This window comes from Gossypium arboreum, chromosome 6, assembly GCF_025698485.1.
Source record: "Gossypium arboreum isolate Shixiya-1 chromosome 6, ASM2569848v2, whole genome shotgun sequence".
NCBI classification, from domain to species: Eukaryota; Viridiplantae; Streptophyta; class Magnoliopsida; order Malvales; family Malvaceae; genus Gossypium; species Gossypium arboreum.
The window spans coordinates 10,976,729-10,991,074 of record NC_069075.1 but is presented as its reverse complement, the minus strand read 5'-3'; the positions used below and the strand labels follow the sequence as shown (position 1 = coordinate 10,991,074).

The 14,346-nt window shown below is 30.1% G+C and overlaps 2 protein-coding genes across 2 annotated transcripts; both read right to left on the bottom strand.

Moving 5' to 3' along the window:
• Positions 1 to 4,325: 4,325 nt before the first annotated feature.
• Positions 4,326 to 5,929, bottom strand: LOC108457933 (uncharacterized). Its single transcript, XM_017757147.2, has 3 exons — positions 5,759 to 5,929; positions 5,388 to 5,469; positions 4,326 to 5,224 (listed from the first exon to the last, which is right to left on the bottom strand). Exons 1-3 carry the CDS (start codon positions 5,768 to 5,770, stop codon positions 4,554 to 4,556), a joined length of 765 nt encoding a protein of 254 aa, XP_017612636.1. The 5' UTR covers positions 5,771 to 5,929; the 3' UTR covers positions 4,326 to 4,553.
• A 4,387-nt stretch (positions 5,930 to 10,316) lies between these two features.
• LOC108459991 (uncharacterized) lies at positions 10,317 to 13,915 on the bottom strand. The gene is made up of 3 exons (XM_017759376.2): positions 13,817 to 13,915; positions 11,528 to 11,609; positions 10,317 to 11,408 (listed from the first exon to the last, which is right to left on the bottom strand). The coding sequence occupies exons 1-3, from the start codon at positions 13,823 to 13,825 to the stop codon at positions 10,627 to 10,629; spliced, it is 873 nt and encodes a 290-aa protein (XP_017614865.1). The 5' UTR covers positions 13,826 to 13,915; the 3' UTR covers positions 10,317 to 10,626.
• Between the last annotated feature and the right edge of the window lie 431 nt (positions 13,916 to 14,346).

The window sequence follows — 14,346 nt, the reverse complement described above, 5'->3', positions numbered from 1 at the left end:
TGATTTTCAAAGAACAAAATACCCTATTTTTACTAAAAATAGCCTAACTAATTTAATAAACGAAAATAAAATAAAATAAAATAAAAGTAAATAAAAATAAAATAATATCTTCCTATTTTTGGCTTTTTGCAAAGTCAACAAAATTTGATAACTCCTTTGCTTCCTCCATCTTTTTTATTTGGCCCCAATTTAATGACTGTCTTTCAATTTGGCCCTTTTTAGCTTGTTTTCGACCGATTGCATCCCTAACAAGATTAGATCATAAAAGCACTTAATTAGCATGGTTCAATTCAACAATAAACCAAATTAAACACAAAAAATATGCAAATTAACATGTTTATCAGTAGGTTGTGCCTGAAGCTCAAAAATTTAGAACATCGGGCATTGATCCTGATTCAAAGGGAAGTTGGACCAAATGTTCATGGGGATAGTTGCAACAGGTGATAAAGTATGGGCACCTTCTTCTGGTACACTCTGTAGTGAATTTTTTTGAGGATGTTAACAATGAAATACTTGAAGAGAATGAGGAAAAAAATGTGAGAAATGATATTCACATTTTAAATGATGTTCAGATTTCAAATGATGTTCACATTGATAGAAACGGTCAAAAAAGAAAAACACCTGAGATATCAAGTTCACATTTTAAAACTGGAAGAAAGAAATCCTCAAAGCAAATTGGAGGGGCTGCAAGATTGTCCAGTCAAATAGAAAAATTATGCAATGCAGCTGACAATATGAGTCAAGCCACATATAGTTTGACTCCTGTTATGGATCCATATGGTATTCCACAAGCAGTCAAAGCGCTTGATAGCATGTCAGAAGAAGTTCCAGAAGCTAGTCTGTTATACTTTTCCTCACTTAAATTTTTACTCAATAAGGACAAGTGAATTATGTTTTTATCAATTAATCCCAAGATTAGAGCTTTATGGCTTAAGACGAAAATGGAGGATAGTTGAAAATTTTTCGATCTTCTAGGGTTCAGAGGTATCTACTATGTGACTAAATAACAATGCTAAACTAGTTTTATCAATAGTTATTTATGTTTGGTTTTTGGATATTGAATTTATATTTTACTTATTTATGTGTAATCTAGTTTTATCAATAGTTGTTTATGTTTGGTCTTTGGATATTGAATTTATGGTCTAATTATTTATGCTTAGGGCTAGTTTTATCAATAATTGTTTATGTTTGATTTTTGGATATTAAATTTATGTTCTACTTATTTATACTAAATTAGTTTTATCAATAGTTGTTTATATATGATTTGGATTTAAAATTTATTCACAGGTGATGAGTATAGTTGAGAATTCTAGCGGTGATGAAGGTGATGATGAAAGGGAAAAAGAAAGAGATTTTACAACGCATGGAATGTTTAACCGATTATTTGTTGTTGCATCTTCTTTTGTGCATTATATTATGATAAGTATATATTGAAGCAACCATGCATGGATTCAAAACAGTCAGGTGAGACATGGATCTGAGAGATCCTTGACGGTCACGAATCACGTTGAATGATTAATTTTAGGATGTCTAAAATTGTATTCACAAGTTTGTTGAGAGTTCTGGAGACAAGATACAACTTGCAAACTTCAAGAAACATATCTTCTAGTGAAATGTTGGGAATTTTTTTATACATCTTGGGCACCGGTGCAAAAGTTTCCCAATGTCGAGAAAGATTTCAAAGGTCTGGACCAACAATAAGTCGATACTTTGCAATTGTGCTTGAGAAAGTTTCAAGGATGGCCATTGATCTAATTGCACCCGAAGATAATTTTTTTAGCTCAATACCCGAACAAATATGTAATGATTCTAGATATATGCCGCATTTTAAGGTTAAATTTTAATTTTATATTATTATATTTTAATATTTTTGGTCAACTAAAAATATGCATGAGACTAATATGATTATTTGTTCAGGATTGCATACGTGCAATTGATGGTACTCATATTGCCACTATTCTTCCACCAAATGAACAAATTCCCTATATTGGAAGAAAAGGTATCCCGACTCAAAATGTTATGGCAATGTGTGATTTTAATATGTGTTTCACCTTTGTTATGGCTGGATGGGAAGGATCGACACATGACACTAGAATATTTCTTGATGCAATTCGAGATCCAAATACAAATTTCCTCACCCACCAAATGGTTAGATATTGCATTTATTTATTTCTTTCTTAAATAATAAAGTATAAGTTCTTTAATTGATGATTTTTATAAAAAAAATTCTTGAATTAATTGTTTGTTATATTATGACATGTAGGAAAATACTATCTTGTTGATTTTGGATATCCTCAAATGAAAGGTTATCTTGGACCATATAGAGGTCAGTGATATCATTTACCTGACTTTTGTAGAGGTAGACCGGTATCTGGTAAAGAAGAGATATTCAATCATTCACATTCATCATTACGTAGTGTAATTGAACGAACTTTTGGTGTTTTGAAAAAAAATGGGTCATTTTAAGGGATATGCCAAGTTATAGTTTTAAAAAGCAAACAATGATCGTTGTTGCTACAATGATGATACACAATTTTATCCGAAAACATGTCGGTCGAAATGATGTAGATTTTATGGAATACGAAGATATTAACGGGGCATATGGAATACGAAATTGTAAATGCTATTGTAAAATTTTTAGTATTTATATTTGATATATAAATATTATCCCTTTTGAAACTTTAATGCAAATATATGTAATATTTTAATTTGTTAGGTTTATGTTTTCTATGTTATATTAATATCTAATATGAGTTATATATTCAAATTACATTTTAAAATAAAATAATACTGAATGTGTTAAAATTATTAATTAAAAATAAAAATTATTTTTAAAATAATACAATTGTGTCAATATCTTATTACAAATATTAAATGATTATATTTAAATATTTAAATATAGTTTATATATTCTAATTAAATTTAATAAATAATTAATATTAATTACTTAGAATTATTTAAAATTAATATTATATATTAAAATATTAAAAATAAGTTATAATAAATTATTTTTATATTATTGCTAAAATATCATAATATTAATTAATTTAAACATTATTTAAATACATATTTGTTACTTTATAATATCATGTCTAAAATGAACATTTTATTTCTCAAAAATATTTTTTTGACAGCAATACTAGACACTCAAACTTTTCAAAAGTATTTTTTCACGGCACTTTTCACTCAAAAGCATTGCCAAACTATCTAAAGCTTGGCATCTCCCATTGACTTAATACTCGCCCGTTGTAGTGACTTCCATAAAGAGAGAAGAGTTCACCGTAGTAGCAAAATTGATAACCCTTTCGCTGAGTAATTTACCCACAAAGCAGAGATCGGAAGCTGCAATGAACTCCTCACAGTTTGAAGTAATTCTTTATCTTCATTTTCTTAAATTGTTATATTCTGAAGGTCCAACTCCATAGTAGAAAAGAGAAACACGAAACAAAGAAAAAAAAACAAATTCTTGACCAAGCAAGATTAATGCACTCTTATACAAGAGAGAGAGAAGGGGGGAGGGGAAGAGAGGGAAGACTTGGTATAGGAATTTTTTTATTAACACTTTTTATGGAGCGCTCGATTAAATGCTGAAATGATGATGAAACAACAAGAGCAACTTCAGTTGAGAGTTTTGTCGTTAATAATGTTTAATTAAATTAAATAATTAAATCAGTCACATGAACCTAACTTCAGTCCCGGAGCAAATGTGTATGCCAAGTTAGTAGCAACTTGAAAGGAATTGGCCACTTAGGGTGGTGGGTGCTCACCACCGACAATGGGAAAGCGTACCACCTTTTTATTATTCCATTTCATACAAAGATGTATATGAATAACCATTCCCTCTATATCAATTCTAAGAAATCGATTTCAATTCAATTAATTCGATATTTAATTAAATATTTTTTATCCGTTCAATTTTTTATTACTTTATAATATCTATCATCGTTTCAACCTTGGATGGATGTCAAGTCCCTTTCAGCATAATTTAATTTCATCATGTATTGTTGTAAGTAGGACAAAGTAGCTGATCACACGCCTTCCATCTCTTTCTACATATATCAGACCATTTGCATATACATACAATTTGTTGTAACTACGATAATTCTATAAAAACAGTTTTGAACAATTTTGATTTAGCTTTAAATTTTATAATATTATCTCCTCTCTTTAAAAAAATTGGGGGCCTGGCATGAAAGGTTTTAGGTGAGTAGAGGGTAGTGCCTTTTATTGAAACTTTTTAATTTAACGACTTCTAAGTACCTGGATCTGTATTCGGATCTACATTCCCAACACTAATAAAGTAATAAAAAAGGAAGCATAGAGACTTTTATTTAATTCTCATTTATTAATATTTGTAAGAAACTTTTTGTAAGCCTGTAATAACCCAACGCTTGGCCATCACCAACCTTATTTCATCTTCCTATATATGACCCCATTCAGAAAAAGAAATGTACGTGCAATTATAAGTGACTGGATATTCAACAGAAACATGTAAAGAAATTATTGCCAGTGATGTCATGAATTCGTGAATTTGACGATGCGCTCGCGTTACCTTACATGATTGAGCAAGCATTTGGGTTTTCGTCGCTAAAACATTCACCGCGGCTCGTGTAACAGTAGCTATACCCGCCGCCGCCGCCCCAGCTGTCATAAACTGGCCTACCGTAAGTCCCGTAACATGGGCGTAGGGGTGGAGGTGGTCCACCATAATAGCAAGGCCCCCCACCAACGCCATGATAGCATTCCGTGCAACAGCATCCGATGGGGGGATAAGCCATTGGTGGTGGTGGTGGTTCTTTTGGTTTCTCAGGTTCCTTAGGCTTTTCGGGTTCTTTCGGCTTTTCGGGTTGTTTCGGTTTCTCGGGTTCTTTGGGTTTTTCGGGTTCTTTCGGCTTTTCGGGTTGTTTAGGTTTCTCGGGTTCTTTGGGTTTTTCGGGTTCTTTTGGTTTTTCTGGTGCTTTAGGCTTTTCGGGTTCTTTTGGTTTTTCTGGTACTTTAGGCTTCTCAGGTTCTTTGGGTTTTTCAGGTTCTTTGGGCTTTTCGGGTTCTTTAGGCTTCTCAGGCTCCTTGGGTTTGGAAGGAGGAGGTGGAGGTTTGATCTCAATGCTCTTGATTGATCCAGCACCCTTGCAACATATCTTGTCCCTCAGCTTCTCAGGATTGCAGCATACCACGGTAATGGTCACGGTGTTGGTTTTCTCATCGTATATCTGGTCTCGTATTTCTCTTGTTCGCAAAAACCCATCATCAAAAAATTATCAACTTAAACCAGTTCACACTTCACAGTCTTCAGCTCAATCATAAAATAAAATAAAAAACTACTTTGCAATTATTAAAATGCTAAACACACAAAGGACAAGCATAAAAATCAGGAAACGGGAACTCACGAGGGAATTTACACAGCACTTTCTTCACTTTCTTGTAGCATCGCCAGCACTGAAGGTCTACCTTCAGCACCATTACAGTCACCTACATCCGTACACGCACACATGTAAAGTTATAAATTATTATGTATCTTGTGAATGATGGAAGTCAGAGAGACAGAGAAAGTAAATAATTCCATATATCATCATTAGCAAACAAAACAACAAGGGAAATAAATAGGAAAGTACAACAAGATTCAGGTTCTGGAATGGAAGGATCAAGAAATATCAAAAAGATCACAAAAAAAAGCAATTTACAGTGAAAAAAAACAATGATAAGAACGAAATGGGTATTAGGAGTTGAGAACTCAAAAAGAGATAAGATTATAAGAAACCTTCTCGGCCATGGCTTAGAACTGAGAGACCTCAGATCTGAACAAAGAAGATAGAAGAAGCAAAGGAAGGGCGATGAAATGAAGAACCAATATTTGAAAGCGAAAGAGAGCAAAGCGAGATCGAGGATTGAAGAGAGCCTTGTAATTTAAGCTTCCAATTATTCTATTAAAAGGTAAGGCAGGCAGACTAGGCCCTAGTAAAGCCCAATTAATAGTGGACACGTGGAATTTGAGTAGAACTTCAACAGATGGGGTTGCTTTTTGATTGCTGACTCTACAATCTTTCCTCTTTCTTTCTGGATGCGACGGCTGGCGCTAATGCAGTCAGCTAGTTTAACATTTCTGGACTAATTTTGAGTAGGGGGGAAATTGTGATTTAAATAATTAAATTAAATTTTAAAGATTTTGTAAGTATAATTTCTGTATAAATTTAATATATATCCCATCAAATTAGATCACTCAATATAAATACAAGGAATTAAAATTAAAATGTATTAAAAAATAAAATTTAAACTTAAATCAAAACAAAATATATTTGGAAGGCAAGTGAAATTTAAAGGTCAAATTGTACTATTAGACCATTTATTATTTTTAAAATAATACAAATATGTTAATATCTAATTACAAATATTTAATAGTTATATTTAAACATATAACTTATAATTTATATATTTTAATTAAAATTTATATATAATTAATATTTATTGCTTAAAAATATTTAAAATTTATAATTCACATATTAAAATATTAATAAAAATTTATAATAAATTATTATTATATTCTTATTAAAATATAATAATATTAACTAATTTGAACATTATTTAAATGCATATTTGTTGCTTAATAATACCATGTCTAAAATAAACATTTTATTTCTTAAAAGTACTTTTTGACAAAGAATACTAAATACTCAAATCTTAAACTAAACTTTCAAAAGTACTTCTTAAAAACACTTTTCAAGAGCAATTTTCAAAAGTATTGCTAAAACTAGCTCTTAGTTCACATTCATCAATTAGATCATTCTCGGTGGCTATATATTTTTTTAAATTTCGAATTTTTAAACTTAATGTAAACGAAAGTCGTTAAATATATTAACTGATTATTTGCAAGTAATATGTGAAAATAACAAACAAACAAAACTTAACTTATTGAATTTAATAATTATCATTTGATAAGGACTATTTAAATTCAAAAACATAAAATCGAAAATGACCAAATTAAAATACAAATATTAAATCTATAACTTATACAAAATACAAAAATAATAAAATTTGACCAAATTTAAACCCAGAGAAAACTAATGAGGCATGGTTGAACATTAAAAGTTGTAGACTCTCTTTTTTACCAACATTATACCAAAGTTTCATTGACAACTGATGTGCTTCAAATTGTCAAAGTAATTAAATTATTTGATAGACTGGGCCGAGTTTAGACAAAAATAGGTGCAAATATGGGGGATGAGGTTGCAGGTCCAGATGCACACACGAGTAACAAGAAGCCCATTGGGGTTGCATCCATTCTTCTGGTTAACAATTTATAGTAATAAATGAGATAATGTGATAGTTTTTATCCTCTGCTCTCCCTTCATGGAATTGGGACTCTTTTTTGATGAATGAAATTCTTGACTTATCATAATAATTTACAAACGGAAGGAGCTAAAATCGGCAGCAAACTTGATCCGACTCAAGGTTTTTTATTTTTGGGTAAACAAAATATTTGTAGCCTCAACGTCGAATTTTAGGTCGGCTAATACATTACAGACTGAGGTCCAAGATTTTGGTGATGAAGCCATGTCTCGTGTCATTGCAACCCTTGCCTATGTATTCGTCATTGACAGTAGCGGAGCCCCGAGAGAGGGGGTTGGCAGATACCGACCCCCTCAAAAAAAAAAAAAACTTCTTTTAGCTTCGCCCTTGTCGATTGATGTCCATAATCTTTGTAGAAGAGTCATTACTGTTTTAGTATCTAGAATCAAAATGTATAGTCATTATAAATTAATCAAAAGTTCTTAAACAATGAAAAATTATATTTCATACAAAAATAAAACCCCAAATTAGATTATCCAAATAAAAGAGAGAATTCATAGAAAAAGCAAAGCTAAACATATTTAGGAAGTGTTGGTATATATTCATCAATTTAATGAATCAAGGATACAAGTTAAATAGTTTAAGGTTTGTTGTACATTGTCCTTAAGAATATTTTGCCGTATAATGTGTCCATAAGATTCAACAAACTCTTCTATTATAAAACGATAACATGAATTAATCATAGATTATAATAGAAAATATTTACTAAACTCAAAAGGAGGAGGAGAAAAACGAGGGGAGAATGATATACTTTTTTAGATGTATTTAAAGTGAAAATGAGTCATAAGAGTTTTACCGGCAAAAAATAGTAAACTGAAATGGATTTGACTTTGTTAAAAATAGTTAAAAAAAGGTTCAACGAATTTGGACTTGGCTAAATATAGCTTCAGTCAGTTAAACTATTTTTATCTTGGCTAAATACAGGTGTTACTAGTTAAATAGTTTTTTTCTTAAACCCTAACAATTTTGAAAATGAGTGATTAAGGACAATTAATAGTGGCGTTACTATTTTCCATCCATTTTACATAATATCGATTAGTATAATAAAAAATTTGGCCCTCAAGATTTAAATATTTTGTTAATTTATTCCTGATTCTAATAAATTAAACTAGTTTAGCCTTCAATATTTACATATTTTATCAAATTCATCATGTTTCTAGAAAAACATATGAAAAAGTAAATAAATAAATATTTTTAGAAAATTTAAAAATTTAAAAGGAATATATAAAATAATTTAAACTTCCTAAAATATATATGATGTATTAAAGGGTCAATCATATTGTGCCATGTGTATTAAAAAATATTTAATCTGATTTTTTATTTTCTTTTAAATTTTTAATTAAAAAATAAATAAATTTAATTAATTAAGTAACCTTTTCAATTTTATTTCTTTCCTTTTAATCTTTCTTCCTTCCTCCTCTTTCTTCTAGCTTCATCACCATCATCGTCACCATTAGGGTGAGTATTCGATCGAGTCGAGTCAAATCGAGTAAAAAAATTTCAAGTTAATCGAGTTGACGAATCTTATTTTATCAATTGAACTCAATTTGAATTTTTTTTTAGTCGAGTTGAAAAATTTCAAGTCGAGTCGAGTAACGAATCTTATTATTTATACTTAATGTTGCATTTACATGGACTGATTATTTTACTAGTAGACGAAGTACAATCTTTTAGATTAATTTTGAGTAAGGGAAAAAGGGAAAGTGGGACGATTCAAGAAGGAAAGTAAGACTACTAGGTAAATATTTATTAAAACAACGTAGTTTTGCCTTTTAACTTGATAGTTTTGACTTTTAATTTTAAATAAAATAAGTATTTATGAAAACAACGTAATTTTGTTTTTTCTTATTTAGATTTTTGAATAATTTGAATTAAGTGTGAGTGTTCGATCGAATCGAGTGAAATTGTTCGAGTTAAATTAAAAAATTAATAATGTCAAATTAAAATCTTGTTAAAATATAACTTTTTCCATGTTAGAGCACAAATAAATCATATATATTTGCAAACTTTTGAAAGAATAATAATAATAATAATAATAATAATAATAGTATATTTTAGTATGATAAACTTGAATCACTAATCACTTATTTAGATTCCACAATTATTATTTTATAAAAATTTAAATTTTTAAATTTTTACATTTTCAAAATTGTTTTAATATATTTTTAGGAGTTTTATAAATATTTTGAATTTTAAAATTATTTTGATTTTTTGTAATTTTTGTTAAGAGAGAGACTAATTTGCTCATTTTCAAAATTGATAAGGACTAAAAGGGTATTTATATTTATTCAATTGTAAAAATTCAACTCGACTTGAACTCGAAATCCGAAATTTCTTATTTGAGTTGACTCGAATAATTTGAATAATTAAATTCGATTAATTTGAAATTTAAATTTTTAAAAATTTTTTTTAAATCGAATTAAAATTTTGTTCAACCCTAATCACCATAACCCTAATCACCATGACTGATGCCTAACTTTGCTCAGCCCGCCGCCACATCTGCTCAAGCTCTGACCCGGCGCCGTTCACACATCTTTACCATCGTCATTTTCCAACTAAAGCTCCATTAACACCAAATGGTAAAATAGCAAGCAATGTTGAGTCAATGCTTGAGCAGCAGCAGTTGCTTGAACGGAGCTCGACGGCGGTGATGGTGAACGACAATGGTGATGAAGCTAGGAGGAGAAGAAACAAGAAAGATTAAAAAGGAAAGAAATAAAATTGAAAAGGTTAATTAATTAATCCATTAAAGTTATTTATTTTTTAATTGATAAAAATTAAAAGAATTTAAATAAAATATTTTTAATACACATAGCACAATATGATTGGCGTTTTAATACATCATATATATTTTATGAATTATTTTATATATTCTTCTTAAATTTTTAGATTTAAAAATAAAATAAAATAAAATAAGATTGATAGTTATTGGACAATGGTAGGGATTCCAAAATTCCTACAGAAAAACCAACTTCTGCCATTCTCTTCTTGACACACTTTCAAGAAAATTAGGCTAAAAAACAAGTCAAGGTTTTATTAATTACTCAAAGGAATCATGTAAAGACATACGGTCAGAGGCTGGTAAACTCCTCCTCAACCAACCGCAAATGAAGAAAATTCAACCACAACTCCACTCATCCATTTTATTCATCTCCTCCCCTGCTTCAACATTGCAAATAGCAAACCCAAATTTCGTAATAATAAAGAAAAACAAAACGTAAAAGAACAAGCCAAGGCAGGCACTCAAATGGAATAGATTATACATTTTATCCACTCTCCACCTCACATGGGTGTACAATAACCTGACGTTTTATGTTCACTCCCATCATAACAACGGCCGCACCTCCCACAACCACATGATCCACCACCACCACCACAACCCTTGCACCAAAAGCTGCCGCACCCCTTACATAAAGACGAAAAAGAGCCTTTGCATCCTCCGCAAGAGGTGCTGTTGCACCCTCTGCAACTCCAGCTATTGTAGTATCCGTATCCGTATCCACCACTACCACTACAACCCCCACCACATGATTTGTTTCCGCAACCTATGCAACACCCTCCACAAGAAGAGCTTCCACACCCGCTGCATGACCAGGACGACCAGTTGCTGCATCCGCTACACGAAGAGCTACCGCAACCTTTACATGAAGCCTTGCTGCTGCTACAAGCACCACAATACCAGCTGATCCACCCATGACCTAAGCAGCTTTTGCACCCACTGCCCCCACAACCATTACAACACATTTTTTTCCCGCAATTCTCATTGCATGCCTTTGCCAGTGGGAGTGGAATATATATGGTCTGGTTGCATGGGCCTTCAGGATGCCACGTGTTGCATACCTTACAAAGTATCCATACTATTTTTGTCTCAGGTTCCTTCTTAGGGGGCTTATCTTTATCTTTTGTTTCAGTAGGTGCTTTCTTTTCAGGCGGTTTAATCTCAATGCTTTTGATGCAACTTCCGGCCTTGCTGCTTATCTTGGTCTTGATACACTGAGGATCGATGGAGACCACAGTGATGGTCACCGTATTTGCCTTCTCATCGTATTTCTGGTCTCTTATTTCTGTTCAACACCATTACATCACATTTAATCGGTTTTCATTTATGTTATATATATATTTGTTCATGCATATAATTTAGGCACAAATCATAATGAGAAAAGAAAAGATCGATCAAACTTGCCCGGATATTTGCAGAGCACTTTCTTGACCTTCTGATAGCAGCGGTAGCACTGAAGGTCAACTTTCAACACCATTGTTGTGCCCTACAACAGTGCTCTTATCAATCAATGTGATAGGTAAGAAAAGAAAAGAGCAATATATATATATATATTATCATACTACAGAAATTCCATCAAAATCATAGATAAAAAAGTGTATTTAAAAATAACATACAATGAATAATCAAATGTATTATTTACAATTAACTAATAAAAATATATGAAATATTTTTATATTAAAATGAAAAATTAAGATTAAATTGTGAGTAAAACGAAATTTAAATATATAAATATATCAAATTAAGAATACTATATGAATACAATTGTAAATATTATATTAAAATAAATAAAGAATAATAGTTTAAATATACGATTGTTATAGGTAATAAAATATGCATAAAAAATTAAAATACACAAATTATTTCAACTTAAAACTTTGTTTGAGCAATAAATGTCTTGGGTTCAAATTGTATCACATGTAATTTTTTTATTGTTCTTTTAAGTAAAAGAATAAAATATCCTCAAATAATATTATTTATTTTAATTATGAAAAGATATTTTTATAATTTTTTTAATAGAGTTAGTACCGAGTTGACTCGTGAAAACTACTCAGTTAAGTACTTAAATAATTTAAATTGTGATCTATTAACCGAGTGTTCACTTTATTCAGAAATAGCTCGGATTGATTCTGAGTTGTAAAAAGAAATAGATATATAGAAAGAGAGAATTAATGCAATGCCATCTCATAGAAAATGAATTTCTATTTTAGTACATAGAAATAACTGAATTCAATTCAACCCAGTATAGTGCTCCTAAACGTGGCAATGGAAATGGATTGTTCAGGACTTTGGATATCCTAGATATCCTCCGCTGTTATATTAGGGGGATTGAAGTCTGCGGCTCATGATTCACGATTTCTACCGCTTAAGCGAACGTATGTACATGCACATACATATATATATATATATATATATTACGTGTGTCACACGTGTATGTATATAGAAATAACATATTTAGAATACATATATTTTTTAAAATAACATACAAGAAATAATGAAATATAATATTTGAAACTAATAATAATAACAATAACAACACGTATACAATATGTTCAAAATTAAAATAAAAAGTTAATTTAAATTGTACGTAAAAAATTCAAATAAGTAAATATATCGACTAAGAATATTAAATGTAATCTAAATATTTATCATGATATTTTCATTTTTCTTGAGTTGGTCATGACACCAACTCATTCAATCAACGACATTATCAATATATACGAACAATGTGGGTAAAACAATTTGTGTAAAAAAATTAAAATGTATAAAAACATAAAAATAAAGCTTTGGTCAAAGTGGTGAAAAAATTATCGATGTTGGTAGCATGAGTTTAAATCTCAACTGTTTCAACATTTTTATTGATTTTTTAAATAAGAAGAAGACAAAAGTAAGCTCATAGTAATATAACTTATTTAAAATATAATTTTCTTGACTGAGTTAGTGTCGAGTTGACACCAACTCAGTCACACACTTAAATTAAAAATTAAAATTCTACCCCATATGTATATGCGTGAAACCAAGAATTTAAAACACGTGTTTAAAAAATAACATACAATAAATAATAAAATGTAAGGTTTGAAATTAATAATAGTAACACATATGTAATAAAATTTATTTTTAAAATAAAAAAATGACAAAAGCATTTTCGTAATAATAAAACTTATTTAAATTATTTAAAATTATTTTAAGAATTTTGTTGATGAAATTAATGTCGAGTTGATTTGTTACATTAGACTCATATACTTAGATAATAATATAAAAATAAGATAGATAGAAAATTGTACATATAATATTATATTTATATTAAAATAGGTATTACCATTCTTCCATTTATTTTCTGCAATGATATATATATGATACTAAGTATTGGCGAAGAATGTAAAAGTTAAGAGTGAGTTTGTATAGACGGTGTAATACGGTATGTTTAATTTATTTTTGTTTTATATTATATTGTCATTTTAATATTTAATTTTATTTTTATTATTATTATTATTTTTATACTAATCAAAAGTAAATACACAAACTCAACTCAAATAATGAATCTTTCGTTATTTTGGAAACATAAAATGTAGAGTTTATGAAGTTAACACATAAATATATAACATATCAGATTAGCTAATCCGTAAATAACAGACAGCACATATGACATAGTAATATTAAAGAAAATAAATAAATGGTGAAATAATGCCACACCTCTGCCATAGCAGTGGATGATAGAACCAAGTGAAACAGACAAAGAGATAAAAATCAAGAGATGGGTGTCCTCCTTACACTTCTATATCAACCTAAGCGGCTAAATTGCGTCTTAAATAGGGCGAAAGACTTTGACTCCATGCACTCTCGACCACCAATCGTATCCATCCGACACAGAATGTTTTTCTTATCACGAGTCACGACCAAGATTGTCGTCATATGTGTTATTGAATGATTGACACATGGTACCTTTCATAAATTGATGATGGCAAATTTTTTAAATTATCACCACCAAGGAACTTAACTTTGATTGGACGTAGAAGCATCCAAACAACAACCTCGTTCTGGTATGAAAAAGATATATCATCCTCCCCAACTACGTTATTTTGTTATTTGATATTCGAGCTGTTGTGGCTGACACATCCATGGCATTAATTATATAGATTTTAATCTCCGGTCCCGGATTTATGCTCTCTTTCTTGGACCCATCCTCATTTCTAGGCTTTATATTATATTGGCATGAGATGCCT